This window comes from Trichosurus vulpecula, chromosome 5, assembly GCF_011100635.1.
Source record: "Trichosurus vulpecula isolate mTriVul1 chromosome 5, mTriVul1.pri, whole genome shotgun sequence".
In the NCBI taxonomy this organism is placed as follows: domain Eukaryota; kingdom Metazoa; phylum Chordata; class Mammalia; order Diprotodontia; family Phalangeridae; genus Trichosurus; species Trichosurus vulpecula.
The window spans coordinates 179,471,417-179,493,915 of NC_050577.1; the positions used below are offsets into that span (position 1 = coordinate 179,471,417).

The 22,499-nt window shown below is 35.9% G+C and overlaps 1 protein-coding gene across 1 annotated transcript in view; it reads left to right on the forward strand.

Annotated features, from left to right (window-relative positions):
• The window catches only part of BCAT1 (branched chain amino acid transaminase 1), a 100,236-nt gene extending 86,960 nt beyond the window's left edge, over window positions 1–13,276 (forward strand). Inside the window, exon 12 of the mRNA XM_036760660.1 lies at window positions 12,894–13,276. Within this exon, the coding sequence (XP_036616555.1) occupies window positions 12,894–12,935 (42 nt within the window). The 3' untranslated portion in view covers window positions 12,936–13,276. The remainder of the gene's footprint in view (window positions 1–12,893) is intronic.
• The last annotated feature ends 9,223 nt before the right edge of the window (window positions 13,277–22,499 follow it).

Here is a 22,499-nt window from a genome sequence, read left to right on the forward strand (position 1 = left end):
AAATTTTAAGTCTGGAAATATTTATGAAATAATCAGTTCATTGTTAAAATATTGAGATGTACCAACTTTGGCGCACACTAGTCTCATCAGTGGAAAGAATACCTTTTTTTTCCTTTAAGAGAACTATGCATTTGGAGAATAAAACTGAAAATCTAACATTTATGAAAGAACATTTTTGAAATTCCAGTGAATAATAATAACCAGTATTTATACAGTGCTTTAAGGTTTGCAACATACTTTACATATTTTATTTTATTTGATTATTTGAATATGACAGGACAAGGAATGACATGTCTAAAACTGCATTACCTTTGAATGGATAGATATTGTTGCAATCAGAAAACTTAAATTTCACAAATGTATCTTTTTCTGTTGAATTCATTAAACATTTGTTAAGCATTTTCTATGTAAGGCACCAGGGATGAAAAGATGAAAAATATGATGGTACCTTCCCCTAGGAGCATACAGGCTAACAGATCAAATGAGATAATAGAAGTAAAGTGCTTACCTTACAGCCTGCCACATAGTAGGTGCTCTATATTTATTCCCTTCTCCCCTTCCCCTTTTCCCCAAAAAGGGGGGCTATTCAGGTACATAACTAAGTACAGTACAAGTCACAAAGTGATAGACCCTCCAAAAAGGGATCTCTACAAAATGCCCTAACAGTATAGGAAATCACGGAAGACCTTGTGGAAGACAGGGCATCTGAGCTGAGGTTTGAAGGAAAAGAAGGCAGAGATGTGGAAGGAGCAGATTGTGGGTATAAGGACTGGTTTACAGGCATAAAAAGAGGAGGAAGTATACTGGATGAGGCCAAGAAAATGACTGTTAATCAGAACATAGAGAATTTAAGGGGAGTACTGTGAAATAAAGCAAGAAGGAAGGGTAGGTAGGAGGAAACTCATGGAAGACCTTAAATATAAGAGTAGATTTTATCTTATAATTATCTAATTGATTAGCCATAATTAAATTAATTATTAACTACAATCATTTAATTCATTCATTTAATATGTCCCTTATAATTTGTGATTGTGAGAATTTCAAATCTTAAAAATAACAAAGAAAAACATCTAATATCTGTGTTTCTCTAATTCTTCCAAGTAAGATGTACTCTTTGTGCTTTTTAATTTCTCTTGCCTTTAAGGTCATCAGAGAACTTAATTTTCCTTGCAAAGATTCATCAGTCACATCCTCTTGCTTAGAACATAATCAGTTGTCTTCTTTAACTGGCTTGAAAGGAACTGGGAATATGTACACAGACACACACACACACATACACTCACAGATATATACATACGTGTATTTATAGATACATGGATAGATAGTAAGAATCTAGTGAAAAATATTGTTTTTAGCATGAATGGCATGATCGTATCTGTGCAACAGAACAATCATTTTCACAGCTGTGTGGTCCTAATCTGATGCTTCATCATGACCCTGAATGTATGAAGATTATGCTGGAGGAGTACAAGCTCTAGCATGATATAAAGGCTTCCAGTAGAGTTCCAGTAACAAGTTAGGTCTGCATTTCAAGGACGAGCCTCACTAAATACAGAGGTGTTTTCTACCAGTAGATTGGCTTCTTGGAGATAAATTTTTTGGATATGTCAACCTATGAAACAAAGGAAATGTAAAACTATTCTCTTGTTTGTTGGATGGTGATGGTCACAGAATGGTGGAAAAGGGGCAGGAGATGCAAATAATTACATAGTTTTTAGGCAATCTACAAAATAAACACATGTGAATAACCCTACATGAGAGATCTTTGACAATGACCAACACATGCTTATACTATTTATTAGAGGAACTCAATCAGACCAATTTAGACATTCTCTTTATAAATGAAATGAGAAGGCAGGAAATTTCAGCTCAGCAAAAGAATGGCTCCTAAGTTTTCCTAGAGAGGCACATCAAGTAATTGGCAGTTGGTTTTACTGTGTAATCAAGGGCAATAAGAAACATAATTTTATGAGTTATTTGGTTATTTTGTTTTGTAGTGATCATGGCAAGAATTTTTAAAAAGACCTCCATGAAAATAATTGTAGATTAGGTAGAAACAACAGTTGAGAGAATTAGGAGGCACAGAAATATACAAAGAACTTCATGCTTCTCTCCAAATTAAATAAACGTATCTGACACTTGGTAACTTTAGTGAATAAAACAAGGTGACTGCATTTTACAATTGAAAGGAACTTTAGAGTTCATTTTAGTCTAACTCATATCTAAAACAAAAGATTTCTTACTATAATATTTTCAGTGAATGAGAGTAGTCTTCCAGCCTATACTCAAAAACTTATAATGATCAGGAACCTACTACCTGTTGAAGAAACCTACTTCATTTTTGGACAGCACTAGTTGTTAGGAAGTTTTTCTCTATATCCACCTTGTTCTTGTCTCTTTCAAGCTTCCCACTGCTCCTTGTTCTGCTCTCTGGGGTCAAATGTGACCAAGTCTTCAAAATACCTGTCTTCAACCCATCCCTACTGAGTTTTCTTTTCTCCAGACTAAACATTTCTAAATCTTTCAGTCAGTCTTCATAAACTGTGAAATTAAGTACCTTCATCATCCTGTTTGCTCTACCTAGGACATTTGACGGATCTCTTCTTAAGAAACTGGTATCTAACCACACCTACCATATCTTGTACTTGTGAAGTTGTTTTTTTGAACCTCAAAATAAGACTTTACATTTACGCTATCAAATGTAGTCAGATTTGAGGCACTCCAGAGTTTTAGCCTGTCAAAAGCTTTTTGGATTCTCATTCTGTATGTTGTGGTTGGTGTTTCTCCTAGCCTTGTGTCATTTGCAGATATATTAAGGATACTATTTATACTTAATCTAAGTCATCGATAAAAATATTAAACAGCAGAAGAGCAAGCACAAATTACTGGGACACTACAGACCTTTTTACAAGTTGGTACTGAACAATTGATGACTATTGTTTGACTTTGCTTAATCAAATACATTTGAAAACATGGGTCAAGAGTAAGAAATGAGAGAGCGTACAGGTTATAGACTACACAGAAGCCCCATACCTAGACTGTGAACATTTTGAGAAAAGAATCAGGATATCACAAGCATCAGATAACATAATGAAAAATGAAATTGATCATATTTTGACAAACAGGAAATAACTCATTACTGGTATGAGAATAATTCCCAAATCAGATTCTTGGGTACTAAGAACACTAACTTGTTAGAACAATGAGGACAAGTAATACAAAACTGAAAACCATAATGAAAATGAGAAAACATATGATATTCAAGGAAAATAATTCCAACCTGACATATTTGAACAAGCCATTGATGACTTAAATGGAAAATAAATAGAGAAACAGATACAGATAATGATTATGTTAAACTATTTCCTAAATAAGTTTATCCAATGTAAGTCAATCACTGTAACAAGAAAACCAAAAAATCTTAGAAACTGTCTTAGCCAGCAAACACTTGAACCCATTGCTAAATGAAGAGAGATATATGGTAATTAACATCAACTTAGAATATAAAATTTTTGTAAAATATTATATAGGATAGTTGAAGATTATAAGTATCATTTCAGGAAAATTGAGAAACTTCAGAGGGAAGAAAATATTTAAACAAAGCTTGGTGAGAGAATTATATAAACAATACCATCCTAAAGGCATAGATAAAATGAGCTGGAAGAGCCACAAAAAATCAACAAGATCTGAAAATATTTCTTAAAAAAACTCTTTTCATCTTCACAATGAAGCCATCATATTTGTACTCTTAACATTATAGTCATTTATGTGTTGCATGTAGAAGAGGAAATAACACAGAAGAAAATGAACATGAGAATAGCTGGACTAGACAAAATATCCACACAAAAAGTCTATAGTGAAGGCAATACAGTTTTGAAGCATCAGGTTCTTAAGACATATGAAAAAAGGGAAGATATCAAAGATGTAGAAAAAATTTGGATCCTATTTCTTTAAAAAAAAAGGGTGGAAAAAATATCAGTTATTGCCCACAGATATGCTGACTTTCCTGTCATCATCATCATCATCATCATCATCATCATCATCATCATCATCTCTTCTTTTCATTTTCCAAACTCAGTTTCTCTTCCATTGCATTTCCCTAGTAAAGCTATCTACCAAACATCTCTTCAGTTCCTTTCTTCCTTTAACTTCTTTCTGGATTTTTCCAATCTACTCTGGTTTCTTGAATACCAAATCACTGGTATGATAGCTAAACAGAAGTGCATTTACTTGCTTCGATTCTATATCTTAAGCTTAGCCAAACCTTACTTCTCAAGTTCCAGTTCTACTGATCCTTCCCTTCTTCTGCATTTCATCTTTCCTGGTCTCAAATACTGTTCTTGCTTCTTTGAGTAAAATGTGGAAGAGTGGATTCTAAGAGTAGGACAAAAGTTTTGGGCAGGATGAAATAAATACCATTGTTTCTCTGAGTTTTGATAAGTGGGTGTTTGGGATCAAAAGAATCAAGACGTAGATTGTGAAAGTAGCAACTTGTTCAAGGGAGAGTCAGAGTGAAAATGGTGCACATAGAAGTAAGGTTGTGCTTCCCAACAGTCTTTTCTTAATGAAATGGCAGTTTCCCAGCTAGTGATGATAATTTTCAAGAGAAGTGGTCATTAAGAGCTCTATCAATAAAATCTATTTTAGTTTTGATTAAACCTTGACTAGAAAAGTAAAAAAATCTCCTTTTTATTTCCCTACCAAATCCATGCTAACTCCCTCTCCTCCACCACCTTTCCTTTAAATGCAGGCCAGCTTGCAGTTTCCAGACTACTCTGATAATTTTGTCTCTTGACTAATTTTATAACTTATTGCTTCACAAAACGTAGTGTCCCCACATGTAAGAGGATTTACTTATTTAATGCAATTTATTTATTTAACATATTTGGTTTTCAGCATTGATTTTCACAACATTTTGAATTACAAATTTTCTCCCCATTTCTACCCTCCCCCCCACTCCAAGATGGCTTATATTCTGGTTGCCCTGTTCCCCAGTCAGCCCTCCCCTCTATCACCCCCCTCCCCTCTCATGCCCTTTTCCCTTCCTTTCTTGTAGGGCAAGATAAATTTCTACGCCCCATTGCCTGTGTATCTTATTTTTTAGTTGCATACAAAAACTTTTTGTGTTTTTGAACATCTGATTTAAAAACTTTGAGTTCCAAATTCTCTTCCCTCTTCTCTTCCCACCCACCCTCCCTAAGAAGTTGAGCAATTCAACCTAGGCCACACATGTATTATTATGTATAACCCTTCCACAATACTCATGTTGTGAAAGGCTAACTACATTTTGCTCCTTCCCAACCCATCCCCCTTTATTGAATTTTCTCCCTTGACCCTGTCCCCTTTCCAAAGTGTTTGTTTTGATTACCTCCACCCCCATCTGCCCTCCCCTCCATCGTCCCCCCCCCTTTTATTTCTTTTTTATCTTCCTCCCTCTTCTTTCCTGTGGGGTAAGATACCCAACTGAGTATGTATGGTATTCCCCCTCAGGCCAAATCTGATGAGAGCAAGGTTCACTCATTCCCCCCTCACCTGCCCTCTCCCCTCCTCCCATAGAACTGCTTCCTCTTGCCACCTTTATGCGAGATAATCCACCCCATTCTATCTCTCCCTATCTCCCTCTCTCAGTATGTTACTCTCTCATCCCTTAATTTCATTTTATTTCTTTTAGATAGCTTCCCTTCATCTTCAACTCACCCTGTGTCTGCTCTCTCTCTTTTACATATATATATATAAACACACATATATATATATATATATATACACATACATACACATACATACATATGCACATAGATATATACATACATACATATTCACTTATATATATACATAAACATATATATATATATATACATATATACACATATATATGCATATTCCCTTCAACTACCCTAATACTGAGGTCTCATGAATCATACACATCATCTTTCCATGTAGGAATGTAAACAAAACAGTTCAACTTTAGTAAGTCCCTTGCAATTTCTGTTTCTTGATTACCTTTTCATGCTTCTCTTGATTCTTGTGTTTGAAAGTCAAATTTTCTATTCAGTTCTGGTCTTTTCACTGAGAAAGCTTGAAAGTCCTCTATTTTATTGAAAATCCATATTTTGCCTTGGAGCATGATACTCAGTTTTGCTGGGTAGGTGATTCTAGGTTTTAATCCTAGCTCCATTGACCTCCGGAATATCGCATTCCAAGCCCTTCGATCTCTTAATGTAGAAGCTGCCAGATCTTGGGTTATTCTGATTGGGCTTCCACAATACTCAAATTGTCTCTTTCTGGCTGCTTGCAGTATTTTCTCCTTGATCTGGGAGCTCTGGAATTTGGCAACAATATTCCTAGGAGATTTCTTTTTGGGATCTATTTGAGGAGGCGATCGATGGATTCTTTCAATTTCTATTTTGCCCTGTGGCTCTAGAATATCAGGGCAGTTCTCCTTGATAATTTCTTAAAAGATGGTATCTAGGCTCTTTTTTTGATCATGGCTTTCAGGTAGTCCAATAATTTTTAAATTCTCTCTCCTGGATCTATTTTCCAGGTCAGTGGTTTTTCCAAGGAGATATTTCACATTGTCTTCCATTTTTTCATTCCTCTGGTTCTGTTTTATAATATCCTTATTTCTCATAAAGTCACTAGCTTCCACTTGCTCCAGTCTAATTTTTAAAGTAGTATTTTCTTCAGTGGTCTTTTGGACCTCCTTTTCCATTTGGCTAATTCTGCCTTTCAAGGAATTCTTCTCCTCATTGGCTTTTTGGAGCTCTTTTGCCATTTGAGTTAGTCTGTTTTTTAAGGTGTTGTTTTCTTCAGTGTATTTTTCAGTATTTTTTTGGGTCTCCTTTAGCAATCATTGACTTGTTTTTCATGGTTTTCTCGCATCCTTCTCATTTCTCTTCCCAATTTTTCCTCTACTTCTCTAACTTGCTTTTCCAAATCCTTTTTGAGTTCTTCTATGGCCTGGGGCCAGTTCATGTTTTTCTTGGAGGCTTTGGTTGTAGGCTCTATGACTTTGTTATCTTCTTTAGGCTGTATGTTTTGGTCTTCTTTGTCACCAAAGAAAGAATCCAAAGTCTGAGACTGAGTCTGGGCGCGTTTTCGCTGCCTGGCCATATTCCCAACCAACTCACTTGACCCTTGAGTTTTTCAGTGGGGTATGACTGCTTGTAGACTAACGAGTTCTATGTTCTACGTTTGGGGGGGAGGTGCCAGCTCTGTCAGAGCCGCACTCCTCCTTCCCCAAGGACCCCCAGTCCAGACTGGGCTCAGATCTTCAGCAGGCTGTTGCACTCCTGCTCTGATCTGCCACTTAATTCCTCCCACCAGGTGGGCCTGGAGCCGGAAGTAACAACAGCTGTAGCTGCTCCACCTCCGCTGCCCCCGGGGCTGGAAGCCGAACCGCGAACTCCTTCCACTCCCACAGCTTTTCCCACTAACCTCCGCAGTCTTTGGTGTTTGTGGGTCGAGGGGTCTGGTAACTGCCGCAGCTCACATATTCAGGGCGCTAGGGCCCCCCTCCGCCCGGCTTCTGGTCTGGATCGTCCACGCCGCTCAGGCTGGGCTCTGCTCCACTCCGTTCCCAGCTCCCAGCTCCCAGCTCCCAGCTCCGTGTGGAATAGACCTCACCCAGAGACCATCCAGGCTGTCCTGGGCTGGATCCCTGCTTCCCTCTGCTGTTCTGTGGGTTCTGCCGTTCTAGAATTGGTTCAGAGCCATTTTTATAGGTTTTTGGAGGGACTCGGGTACGGAGCTCACTCTAGTCCGTGCTTACCAGCCGCCATCTTCATGTAAGAGGATTTACAAAACTTTGAAAGCTGTTCTATAGGATTTGCAACAAGAATAACAAATTATAATCTGAGGGACATCACTGATTACATTTTTAGTGGTGGTAGAAGGCAAGTGAGTGTATTTTGACAAGTATACATTTTGGTTGTTGCCAAGGATTTTCTGTTGAGTGTAAAAGGCAATTCAGCAATACTTGTCATAGTCCTAATAAAAAATGATATCTGTATAGCATTTTAAAGTTTGAAAATGGCTTTATAAGTATTTAATTCTTTTTTTGGAGGCAGTTAGGGTTAAATGACTTGCCCAGGGTCACATGCATACTAAGAGTCTAAGTCCAGGTTTTAAGTCCGGATTTGAATTCAGGTCCTCCTGAATCCAGAGCCGGTGCTCTCTGTACTGTGCCAACTTGCCGCCCCATTTTATTTAATTCTTACAACAATCATAAGAGGTATATTCATAAGATGTTATCCCCACTTTATAGAGATGGAAACTAAGGCACAGAGAGGGTAAGTGACTTGCCAAGGGTCACATAACTAGTAAGTGTGTAAGGTGAAAATTAAATTCTATCATGCTGTCTCTAAGAAACTATTTGACATGTATACATCGATGTGAAGCAATGGAATAATCGCTTTTGGAATGTGAAGTAATGTGAAGCATTACTTCATTAGAATGAAAAAATGACTAGAATTTAAATTCAGTTTCACAGAGACTATAGGGAAAGTTACTGGACAAGCCTAATCCATTGTATCATTTGACAATCTTCTTGAGTCTACTGTCTACTAACCAATCAGCCAACTAGCATTTATTAAACACGTACTGTGTGTTAGACACTGTGCTAAGTTCTGGATACACAAAGAAAGGCAAAAAGCAGCCCCTACTCTCAACTAGCCCATAGGCAAATGGGGGAGACAACATGCAAACAACTAAGTACAAACGAGATTACACATACGTATATGTGAAAAATTAAGAGTAGTCTTAGAGGGAAAGCTCTAAGAGTAAGGAGATCTGGAAAAGGCTTCTTGTAGAAGGTGGGACTTTAGCTGAGACTTGAAGGATGCCAGAAAATAGAGGTGAAGGAGATGAGAGAGAGTATTCCAGCCATGGGGGATAGGCAGTGAAAATGTTCAGGATTAGGGTTTTGACTTGCCTATGGCAAGCTGAATGCTGAGGCATAGAGTGTTCTACTATTTTCACTATGATGCTAACAATAAAAAAAAACAAAACACTTAGAACAGTGATTTCCACATATAACCAGTTAAACACTTATTTATTCATTCATTCATTCACAACAATTTCAGATTGTATCAGGTATGCCTATTTCTCATTTCCCTCCCAGTCTAAGCCCCTATTCCCAGGAGAAGGAAGTGGTACTCACTCATTTCCACTTAGAATTCCTTTCCCTCTAAAGGATTATTTCCTCCTCAATCCACCTTTCCTCCTAAGTTCCTAATTTTTTTCAAGGAACCACGATCTTTCCAGTCATTTGGGTTCATAAGCTTGGTACCATCCTTAATTCCTTGCTATCCTTCACCTCATGTAACTACTCAGTTACCTAGTCCTGTCAAATATACCTCCACAACATCTCTTGCATCTGTCCTCTTCTATTCACTTTCACAGCCATCTGTGATAATTAAGCACCTTATCATCTCTCATCTAGAATACAATAATAGCATCCGAACTTGCCTCCCTGCCTCATCTGTCCTCTCTCAAACTTATCCTCCACACAGAAGCCAAAGTATGATTCCTAATGCACCAGCTTGACCACGCCATAGCCCTGCTCAAAGAGTTCAGTGACTCCATACCCCTTGGATAACATACAAGCCCTTCTCTGGCATTTGTATAATCCTTCACAAACTGACCAAAATCTACTTTTCCAGCCTTATTATATATTGCTCTCCTTCATGCACTCTTCTGTCCAGCCAGACTGGGCGCCTTGCTGTTACTCACACACAACATTTCACTTCCCATGTCCTTGCCTTTGCGTGAGCTGTCCTCATGCCGAGAATGCACTCCCTCCATATTTCTGCATTTTAGAATCTTTATTGCCTTAGCTGCCCTACTCAGCGGCCAACTCTCTTGTTCCTTCAGGTTCAAGTGACTCCCTGACTGCAATGACCTTGTTTTGATTTTATGTGTTTTGTATTTAGGTAATGTCTATGCATGATAAGCTGCTGGAAGGCAAGAACTGTTCAACTTTTGCCTTTGCTTACCCCATGCCTAGTACATAAGCACTTAACAAATGCTTGCTCATTGGTTGATTTGAAGAATTAGTGCATTGCTAATTTTGCTGAACTGCTTTGTTCCTCTCTGGAGAGAAAAAGGATATACATGATATACATGAAAATAATACATTGAAATAATTAAAAATAAAAGATGTCAGTAAAAAAATTTTAAGAAAAATAATAAACTAATTGTATTACCCACCAGCGAAATGAAAAGTTTCATTATTGGATTCTTCTATTTGGCATATATCTATCTATCTATCTAATCATCTTGCATGTAGTATTTTAAGGTTTACAAAGCACTTTTTTGCATTATCTTATGTGATATCTAAAAGAAGAAACAGCAATCAGTTAATTTAAGTTAATTTAATAATTAATTTAATATTAAGAATTATTTTAAATTTCAGAAGGAAGCAGCAATATTTTATAAGAGCATAGGGGATAGACTTACAAGGGAAAAGTTTATAATGTTATAGTACATCAAATGATGTATTTTCGAATAGTTGAAGAATTGTTATGTACAAGAGGGGTTAGATTTATTCTGGTTGACCCCTAGAAGGCATATATGGGAAAAATGGATGGAAATTGTAAATGTGCTATTTTAGGCGTGATACAAAGAAAACTTCCTAACAGCCAGAGGTAGATGAAAGTAGAATACTCTGACTCGGGAGGTACTGGGTTCTCCATTAACGGAAGTTTTAAGCAAAGCCATTAAGGAAAATGAGAGCCTCACAACAACATTGAGAGGTAGGTGCTGCCATTATCCCCTAGGATAAACTAAGTTTAGAGACATTAAATAATTTGTCCAAAGTCAAGTTGGTAGGCATCTGAGGAAGGTTTTGAACTCCATTCTTCCTAACTCCAAGTCCAACACTCTATCCACTATGCCACACAACTGTCTCCTGTCAGTAGCCAAATGATAAGACCAGGAAGATAGTGTAATATAATTGGGTGGCATTTGCTTCAAAATAGGAGAGATTGTTTAGTTATAATGGTATCATAAATTTTAAAACTTTTTAAAATTTATGAAGTATTTTCCTCACTTTAGTGATGCTTAATAAGCAATATAAGTATTATTATTCCCATTTTACAAATGAGCTGACTGAAGATGAGATTTGCCCAAGGTCACAGTAGTCAGGACTTGACCTCAAGTCTTCTGACTCCAAGATTCTTTTCACTACCTTCACAGTGACAATGACAGAAAAATGTTCTAAAAATGGAAGTAAAGATCAAGAGTGTAGGCATGACTACTCTTCCATTGAGCTAGGGCAAGTGTGCCAAGAAGTAGTTTCCATGCTGGAGTGAGGGTGCATTGCCTTCAGTAGAAGCCAGATTTCAGGTAATCAAGGAAACTTTGTTAGAAGGAAAGTTTTGAGGATGTAGCTGAGTTGGATTATAATAGAATAGGATTAATCTTCTTTCAAAGGTGAGGAGGGAACCTAGGGAAAGGTAGGACTGAGCTTTCTAGGATGTACTTTGATTAAGTAGAACATACAAACCAGTTTCCATATGGCTTTGATTGACACCAAGAATTTTTGAATGAAGGAAGGAATTGTTGATGTAAAATATGGCACAAAGTTTTAGTTTGACAGGTTAGCCAACATTTACAGATTTATAAAGATTTTGCTTCCAAGCATGATTGTTCTACCAGGCTTCTATCTGTCTATCTGTCTGTCTATCTATTGATCTGTCTGTCTGTCTATGTAATCATCTTGCATGTAGTACTTTAAGGTTTACAAAGCACTTTTTGCATTATCTTATTTGATCTCTAAAAGAGGAAACAGCAGTCAGTTAATTTAGATCATATTCTTTTTTAGCTATCGAAAGCCAAATGGAGACATAGCCACATTTTTTAAAAGTCAAGTAGTCATTTAACAAGTCATGAACAAGTAGCAAAAATGAAATTGTCCTTGTCCTCTAGGAGCTTACATTCCTTTGGAGAAAGTGACATGTAAAAATATACTCATATACTTATAAGATATAGTAGGTTAAAGTTGAACTAAGTATTTTGGGACATCCTGAACAAGGTACTTTCCGAGGAAGAGACACTGGCAGCTGGGGAGGGGGAGGAGGAAGTTAGGAAAGGCCTCATGTAAGATACAGCACTTAAGCCTAGCTTTTAAAGAAACTAATAGGTCTAAGAAACAGATACTTTAATAATAAATTGGCTTCTAGTAATGTCTCACTCCTCTTCTTTATCATGGCCAGAGTGGATCAAGCACCAGCCTTGGGAATCAGTTCGATCTGGGTTCAAGACTGGTTATGTAACCAGGAGGGAGTCACTTAGCTTCTTAGTGTTTCAGGCAACGTTCTAAGAATACAAATTTCAGGTGAATTGACAATATGTATTAGTGGATTTCTATATCAGAAGCTCCTAAAATTAGGGATATTATCACAGGTCAAAACCTAAGCTGGAAAGGCTTTGAAGAACCATTCTAGCTAAGCTCAGAAAGGTTCATATCCAGGTTGGTTTGCAGGGTGACAGAGTTTTTGGCCTTGGCAATATTTAGAAACTGTCTTCTAATTCATAAAAGGGTAGTGATTTACATCAATGGGGAAAATACTCACACTGACAAAGATCACAGCTCCTTGAAATAATGTATATACAAAAGGGTTTATATAAAAGGATGAAGCTTGATCATTGAGTATGAATATTTTTAAAGCTTTAATTTTTTCCAGCTAGAAGAAATACATTAAACAACAAAAAAAATCTCCCTGTATGTTTTTCTTCTCCATTTGATTTTTTCTCTAAATGATAGCTCAATTTAATGAATAACACTATACAGAATTAATCTACTTATTTGGCCTTGGCTTTTCTATGATGATTAAGTTTTAAGCTTTTTCCTGCATCTTTCATTCTTGAAATGTGTTTTCTTGTTTTTGTTGCAGTATGGAAGAGAAGAGAGCGATTGGACAATCTTGGTGTCTTGAATGGAAACACAGGCAACATCATCTATACATTATTGGGACGAGCCATTGTGTTTGAATTGTGATAGATTTGTTAGGCTGCCATTTAGAGCTGTGTGTAATGTATTTTCTACTATCATTGTGTTCCTGGAGGTGATTGTCTCCATGTGCCAGAGAATAGAAATAACAATCATGTTATTTTCTTCAGTAAGCTTGCTAGTAGAAGCTTGCCTTCTTGTAGTAAGGAGCGAAGGTGAAGCCATATAATATAGAATTTTCCTCACAACTTCTAGTGCCTCCTTTAGTGGCCTTGTCTTTACCCATGATTTAGAATGGAATATGCTCTTCTTCCTTTCTCTCCTTGGCATTTCCCCCCTCCTCTCTTTTATTTACCAAATGAGACTTGACTGACTAAAAACTGGTTCAGATGAATTTTGTCATTTATGTTTTGTTTCCTTCCTCATCATCTTTAGGGTGCTCTTCTCCTCTGTGGTTGTCATTTTTCTCTGTTTTTCTTTGAGATATTGGAAGAGATGGATTTGCTCTTTGCACCAGGCTTTCTCAGTGAATTTCCCTCTGGCATGAGCATCTTGCTTTACTCTTCTCTTCCACACCACAGAAATGTTGCCACAGAGGATAATGACATGATCCCCCTGCTCAATTCTGGATCTAAAGTATCATTAATAGACTTCTGTTAGTCCCTTATGCTTGTTTGCCTTTATTGCATATTCACAGGGGGTTTCCCCAGGGAAGCTTCAGTTTGCAAAGCTCCTCATCATTGCACCTGGAGACTCGGGAGATTTTCATCAATATTCCTGTTCATAATCTGCACTATAATTCATTTTATTACTCACTCTCACTCTCCCTTTTTACTATACTTAACTCCCACATGCCAACACTTAGCTATAAAATACTTATCTTGTAGCTAAAAGACATTGAAAATTGATTTTTTTGAACTTCTAAATTTCTCTGTACAGTATTAGGTCCCTAAGGGACTTCCTTTGAAGTTCCTCAGACTTCTCGAGGAATGTGCTCTCCCTTCTTTTTAAAAACTTCTTCAAATTTCCTAGTGGCCTATTCCCTTCTCCAATCACCAAAACAATTACATAATTTTACTGAAGAATTGAATTATCAATGACAACTGTGAAAGAGGGTTATGGGTCTACATTCTCTTTAAAATAGGTTGTAAGCACAGAACAGTATTCAATTTCATAGAAATATGCCTGTGTATGCTCTTACTGTCTTTACATAATTGAAATTGGTTAATTGGCATTTGTGTTTGATTCTTACAATTAGTATATTTATCTTACATTGTTTTTATTTTCCATGGTCTGCTAAATCACCAGTCTGGAGAGATACCCAAAGACACACAACAAGATAAATTATTCTGATACTGACTTGTGCCTTGAAATGAGAGACAAAGTTATAAGAAATAGAAATGACTTTCTAGGGAGTGAAATAATAATGAATCATGTGATATTTGCTCATTTTTTACATTTCTGGGTATAAGAAGATGGAAAGATCTGCACCAATTTAATAGGTGCTCTTTGCTAGAAAGCAGGGGCTATGGATAGATATCTAGAGTAAGTGAGTGAGTGAGAGTGTGTGTGTGTGTGTGCACGCGTGTTCACAAGTGTAATTCTGGAATGAAGAAGATAATGAAAATATTCTGTATAGGGCTTTTATGATGAGTTGTTATCTTGAAAGATACTATCTAATTCAGGACTTGCTCCTGAGGAGTAGGACTGTCTTTCCCACAGTTAACTATGTCTCTTACTATTAAAAGATTTGTTTTTTTTTTCTCACTTCAGAAGTGATAACCTAGCAAAGACTGGAATTGGATTTATGAGCTTTTCAAAAAATATTTTGTAACTATATCAATGTAATTGGTTTCCTTTAGAATCCTATGCATTTTATTTTATAGATTAAAAAATATTATTCTGAGAAAAGGTCCACAGGCTTTATCAGATTTCTGAATATGTCTATTACACAAAAAAAACTTCTGGTCTATGGAAAAGGAGGGGTTGCTTTTGCTAGCCCTTCAATACACTGTCTTTTTATTTAGTTTTGTAATTTTCTATGTGTGGTTTCCATGATCACCATTTGGGGCCATCTCAGGCATTTTCTGTTATACTTATAGTCCTTCAGGCTATAATGAGTTATTTATACAGTGCTTTAAGGTCTACAAAGCACTTTCCTCACAAAAACATTATGGCGTAGATAGGACAAGTATTTTAATTTTCATTTTAGAGATAAGAGAAGTTAAATGATTCTGCTCGTGGTTGCCCACTAGTAAGTAACAGATGAAGGAACTGAACTCAGGTCACTCGATTGCAAGATCAGTGCCCTATTCATAAAATCTGGGAGCTGCTCAGCTTATGGGGGGAAATCAAAGAAGTTCATGTTAGGATGCATAATCATTCCTGTCACTTTAATCAGAGCTAACTATGCTACTAACTTGTTAAATGAATTTTGAAAGAACATCTGCACATCTTTTTTATCTGTGCCCTATTTGTTTAATTGTAGTGGATTAATATAGCAAGAGTAGCACATTATGACTAGGCAATTATCCATTTTTCAACAGTTAGTTGTAGTAGCACTAATTGATCATTTAAGACACAAGATAATCTAACATTAGGAACATGTGAAGCTAATCTGCTCAAAAAGATCAACAAATTAATACTGTTGCTGATATTTGCATAATTGACTGCAATTATTTAATGTTTAATTGGGTTGATCAAATGAGATTCAGGAGCTCACATGAGGATGCATATAAACAGAACTGATGGTACTTAGAATGATAATCATTAATCGTTGCTTTGCATTTTCTTTTTTCCTCTACTTTATTGAGTTATTACTTTCAGACCAAATCCATCCCTAGCTTTCTATACGTAATTGAGATCAAGACTTTAAAAATGAAATATCATCAGACATCTACTAAGATGGAAATGTCTCTTAAATAGTGTTTAAACTCCCATCTGGCATCAGAAACTTTCTTTGTCAAATTCTTTTTTAAAGAGTAAAGTTGTGCCACATCAAAGAAGGAAAAATTAGACCAGCACATTCCTGAGATGTGGTGCAGTATTGACCTGTCTGAATGAATAAATGAAAATGACCAATATCAACTTTCAAACTAGCTAGAAAACAAATGATGGAGTGAGTCACTATATAAATGATTCGAAAATTCTGGGGAGGAATCTTTTATTCAAACCTTAGGGTTTGTACAATGTGGGGAGTACTCCTTGCATTGGGAGTCAGCAAACCTAGTTTCTAATCTCCACTCTGCTACTAAGCAACTCTGTTATCTACAGCAAATCAGTCGACCCTCCTGGGCATCAGTGTTCTCAAAAAAATTCAGACTAGACATACCATGATGGCCCTTCCAGCTCTAACATCCAGAAATTCTCTCTCTAGAAAGTACCTTGTTTTGAGGGCAATTATCTACTTTCCTTGACAGCAAAGGCTATTGCGTTTTCATCTTTTTACACCCCTCTCCCCCCTGCCCCCCCACCAACAGTATAGCACAGTGGTATGAACATGGTAGGTATTTTGAAATGTTTCTTGAGTTGAATTATAGAAGAGGAAATACACTATTCTTTCATACCAGGAGGAAAAAAACCAGCAACAGATAATATCAACCTTGTGATGACATGCATTTCCAGTACTTCTTAAGAAAGCAAGAAATGAACATCAGAACCCAGTATTAGAAAACTGCCAATTTGATGGCTTGCCTTAATTTCAGTACTAAAAATAACTGTCCATTGGCCCATGGAGGTAGGACAGTCTTGGGCACCTGAAATTATGTCATTTTTGGACAGAGAGCCTATTAGAAGAACTTTAGTTTTAAATATAGGACCCTGCCATGATGGTGTATAAGCAGAAAACAAACTACTTTTGTTCTTTAACAGAGAGAAGTTTTTTGAGTTCTATTTTCTTAAGTACTTGGTGTGTTTCATGCAATAGGTCATGTTGGCTTCCTTTGATTCAAAGTCTACTGTCTGAAAGTGAAGCAGGCCACTTTGACAACTCTTACAGAACCATAAGCTGTTAAAGGACCAGTGGTCCTTTATAGCGTACACATGTCTATGAAATACAGTCAGTGGATTCTTCCACAAAATGCTGGTTTCTTGTTAAATACTTCAGTACTAAATGAATTATAAATAATTATACTAGCAATTAGTCTTGGTGAACACTTTATCTAGATAGGTCAGTTAGGTAAAGATTTGCCACAAACAGATTTTTCTTCATCTGTTTCCCTTTAAAAAGTCCCTTCAATTAGCAGCATGCCTCAGAATTGACAAGAATAGTGAAGTTTTAACTTGTCTCCTTGATTGCAATTATAACAATATATTTGATTAACAATCATTGAGTAATTTGAAAGGTACATGAGATTGTATAATACTAGATATGGGACTGATTTCAGAATATGGTTATTGTCCTCAAGGAGCTTACAATCTAGTAATACAACCTAGTAGTACAAGAGTGAAAGCATTTGATACATGCAAAGAAACAGGAGAAGTTAGCAGAAAATGTATTGGGGGAAAAAGCTCACTAAATATTTTAATCTATCATTTTCAATTAAAATTGCTTATTTTCTATTTCTTCCTTACTTCTTGTAGGAAATTCTCTACTACTCAGCCACTGAGCATAGCATAAGCTATGTCATTTCTTAACTGACTAATACTAAGCTGATATAACTATTCTGGGCCATATTAAATTGATGCAACATATTTAATAAGAAACCTCAGATAATAGTAACCCCACTGCGGTTCTTAATCCTTAAGCGAGCTAAGGCTGAAATTCACATGCAAAATATCATCTGAAAATGAGATTCACTGGAGACTATACATTATGGAAGAAGCTACTTTAACATGTTAGGTCATATATTGAGCTACTTAGAAAATGACAGGTGGGAGATTAATTTTAAACCAAGCCTGAGAAATGTGTTTCTGTCCTGAAGACGAGTTCTTCAAAGTACTATAAGTTTGTGTCCTTCGTGTTGTGGCCAAAAGAAAGTCTTTTTGAAAATCCTGGTTGATTAACAAGGAAGTTTTGGCTTCTTTTTCATTCTTCAATATACCTTAAAGTGAAATATCCACTTCAATAAAATACTTATCAGATCCTTTCTTTAATTGAAAAAATGAAACATACCAAGGCTTAAGAAGTAGTCATGATTACCTGGAATGATTTCCTGTGATTAGATATACTTACATATTTGCTTCTAAAAAGATGCAAAACTCAGTCTTTGAAAATGAAGCTGTATTCCTCTCCTGCCCTTCCTTTTTTGTTTATTTGTTTTTGGCCAGTCACATCAGCTTATTAGATCTCACTTTTTGGCTGTATGGTTTCTCGCACTACAATCTCCATTGTTAACAGGACTTAACAGTTGAATAGTTTACTACACATTTTATATCATCTCCAAACTCTTGTTTGCAAAGTAATGTGCAGATTCTGATTCATAAAGTAAAATGCAGGGGGTGGATTAGAGTGTCATTTTGTTCATTCACAGATAGTAAGACCTAATGAATTCCTTGTGTCCAAAGCTACAGTGGGTGAGTTCTCTCCCACAGTTTGTACAGAGTAAAGAAAGATGTGAAAAAGAAATTCAGGGGCAGAATGAGAGTGAGAATGAAAGAGGAAGGGAATATGATTCAGGAAGCAACACAAATATTCCATTCTACTTCTATCCTGTCCAAAGAAAGACCATTTCCCTCCCCTTGCAGAATCCTTATAGTCTGCTACTCTTTTAAGCCTTGGCTTCTATGCTAGGGCTAGTTACAGGTGCCAAGTAGAAATAGTGCCAATTATTATGTGTCTTCAAGAAAGTGCTTTTAAGTTTTTCTAGAATTAGAGTTGGCTCATAGACATTTTATGATAGAGACTGTGGGCAATTTTCTGTTTTATTCCCCATGCCTAGTGCAATGCAAAGCATAGACAAGGCACTTAATAAGTGCTTTTTGAGTTGAACTAAATTATTGGGATATGTGATAGAAACTACTTTGGACAACTAAAGAGCTGGCCTGGAGTTAATCCAAGAGACTTAAGAATCCAGGGCCTTTAAAAAAACTCTTGTACATGCTATCAATTTTTTGAGCAATCTTTTTCTTTCAGGTTTTCTTATTATGAATTTCTTTGGGCAGAGGAAAATTACAAGGAACAAGAATCAAATTATTTATTATAGATCTTCTTATCTGTTCCTTAGATAGAAGGATTACTTTGCTTCAGGAATTAGATGAATATTGTAGCTTCATTTTTAACTGTGAAATTAAATATTTAGTTGTGTTTTCCTCCAGTTAGTTATCAAAAGGTATGTAAAAATAAACCTAAAGTTAAGATGAATGCAAGAATTGACTTCAAACAATGCATCACTGGTAAATTTCTAAGGTTATAGGAAATACTGTTAGACTAGAAAGTCAGTTAGTCTCTGAGCATATATCAAGTTGTTTTTTTTAAAAGGTTCCCCCAGTGAATTGAAAGAATTGATTCAACTATAGATAGATACATTTCATTTGTACTGTAGTCCTTACTCATAGTTTGAAATTATAAGTGCTTATTTAATAATGGAAACTTGATAAAAGACAAATTAGATTTGAAAAATAGATTGGAGTGAATACATCCTATCCCAGAGTTTATAGAAGTTTAGAACATTGAAAAGTTGGCTAAAAATATAGACTTCTTGAACCTTGTTTTCTTGCATCTGAATCTGATTATAGCTACCACAGGAGTGATAAAACCTGGCCACTAGTGTCTTAAGTTTCCTGGTTTATGAGGTGACTACTTCTATACCAGTTTGTGAAATCCTCTTTAAGTAAGAAAAATTGGTCATTCAACAGATATAAAGAAATATTCTGGAAGACTTATGTTTTCATAAATGTTTGAGCTGATGTTATGTTACAAGGATTCAGACACATTAAAAGCATCATAATCACAGCTATAAGGAAAATATAGTGGGTAAAGTAAAGGAAGCTCTACCTCATTCTTCTTTAAAGGTTTTGTAGAAGCACAATTAAACTCTCGTAATGGCTTTGTTACACATGAACCATCTGGTGTGAACGAACACTTTCTATTTGTGTGTCTAAAGAACCTGTAATAATTGTATTTTGCTGGCAATAGATACATTCTTTATTGTTTGCATTTTCCTCATCCAATCTGTAATTATGCAGTATTTCTCTCTTCAATAAAACAATTTAATGGACACCTGTTTGTGTGGTATGAGGAAATCATCATTGTTGGATGCATGTAATAAACTTTAATTGCCATTTTTATGATGCTTCAAGGTTTTTGGTTAGAGGATGTAAAAACAGTGTCATTTTAGCATTTTAAAATAATGGCATTGAAAAGAAGGAAAAGAAACAAGGATATAAGGAAGAAGAAGTGTAACAAATGCACATGAATATTAAATATATTAATTTTTTATAAAAAGCTAAAAACTATCAAGGATATGGATTTATCTTCTGCAAAATATAGCTTCCTCCTTTAAATTACTGTACAATGTATCATGAGTAGAATGGCTCTTCCAATGCACCTTAAAATTGCATCTACTACATCAATTAAATTGCATGCCCACAGCAGTTTAAAAAAGCATTGAGACAAAAGATATTGTCTAAATGCTAGAAATACATTCTAAAGACAAAATATTAATAGGATTAGTAGTAGCTAACTTTACATAGTGCTTACTATGTGCCAGGCACTGTACTAAGCAATTTTATAAGTTTTATCTTATTGATCCTCACGTCAACTCTGGGAGGTAAGTGCTATCATTATCCCCATTTGAGGGAAACTGAAGCAAAGAGAAGTTAAATGACTTACCCAAAGACCCATAGATACAAAGTGTCTGTGGCCAGATTTGAACTGAGGTCTTCTTAAGTCCTGTTTGCCCCAGTTGCCTCATCTGTAAAATGAGCTAGAGAAGAAATGGCAAACTACTCCAATATCTTTGCCAAGAAAAACCCAAATGGGGTCATGAAGGGTCAGACAGGACTGAAAAATGACTCAACAACTTCCTAACTCCAGGTCCATTCATCTATCCATTGCACCACCTAGCTCTCCCTTAATTTGTCCTAGAAATAAAGGATATCAGTATTCTAACTTTCTAGACAAATTAAGGAGTGCATGAATTGCCTTAAAAAGTGAAGTGAATAATTTGCAGGTTAGACATTTTGTATTCATTTTCCTATAATTTGGCCCACATTACAAATACAGCAAAATCTTAGTTTTATCAAAGAGTTACTATAAGCAAAGCTTAAATGGCAGGATTCATCATGAAGCTTTTCCCTATATGCTGTCAACTCCTGAAGATACCAACCTCTTAGCAAGCTAAGAACTTATGTTAGAACTTAGAGGGCATGGGTGTAGGTTAGTGGTTTGGTTCAGCAGTAGTGTCAAAGCACATCTCCCAGAAGAATGACAAAGATTGAGATGTCATTGCTGAAGGTGTTGGCTTACTGGAGCTTCCAAGATTTACAAGACAAGACAGATACATTGATTAAAAAAAAGCAGTTTTCTTCAGGAGAGAAAATGCCTTTTCTACATTGTCCTACTAAAAAAATAAAGAAAAAAATATCAGACATTTACTTGCCTTTGTAACTCCCCTCCTCTCACACAGACCACCTAGATTTAATTTTCATGCACGTTCTCTAAATTTGCTTATATATATCCAAATGAAAATATACTGTACATTACAATAGCCAAAATATATTTTCTCTGGAGTTCTCTTTACCCATCTCTTTCATCTGCTTATAATGGTGATGACTTGTGTCATGCCATTCCTGTTATTTCAAAGCACATTTAATGAAAAGAGTAAAAGGGAATTCATATTTCTGTATATGTGTGAGAAATACTACACATTCTTTGTAACAGCTCTTTTATAGCTATGACCTTTTATACCTCAAATAATGTCAAATGGAAACTTGGTGGTCCTATTTACTTGTTGGAGTCTTTACCAGTAAGTTATACTCACATGTTGGCTGTGAAAAATCAGTTCATAGGTAAAAAAGCATGTACGGATAGTTACTATACCAAAACTTTGAAATATATTTTATTGAAGGAAAAAATTCTTAGGAAAAACAAGTCAATATAAAGAAGGGGAAACTAATGGATTGTTTATCAGGTATTAATGCTGAAGTAAAATGAGACAGAAATATGACGATTACCATGGACAATTCAATTATCTTTCCTAAGCAACAGGTTCCTCATTCCTAAAATGAGGGCATTGAACTTGATGACTTCTGATGCTCCTTCCAGATTGAAATCTACAATTCTATAATCTGATGTGCTCATTATAAAATCATATGAAAAAGTTCCAAAATGAATAATCTTGGAGGCAATGAAAACAATTTCACCAAGGGATGTTTAAAAATTGTGATTATGAGTAGAAATCCAATACCATCTTCAGAGTCATAGTGCTGCAGAAGACACAGTTTGCTTAAACTGGGCAAAAGTACAGTCAGTTGCATAATTTTGAAGTTTTGGGTGACACTGAAAGAAAAACATTCTTCATTAAGCTTTCTGTTATCTATGGATTAAATTCATTACTCCAAAGTGCTAATGACCAACAATTCTTGGAAATGTCCATCTTTGATAAAAGTT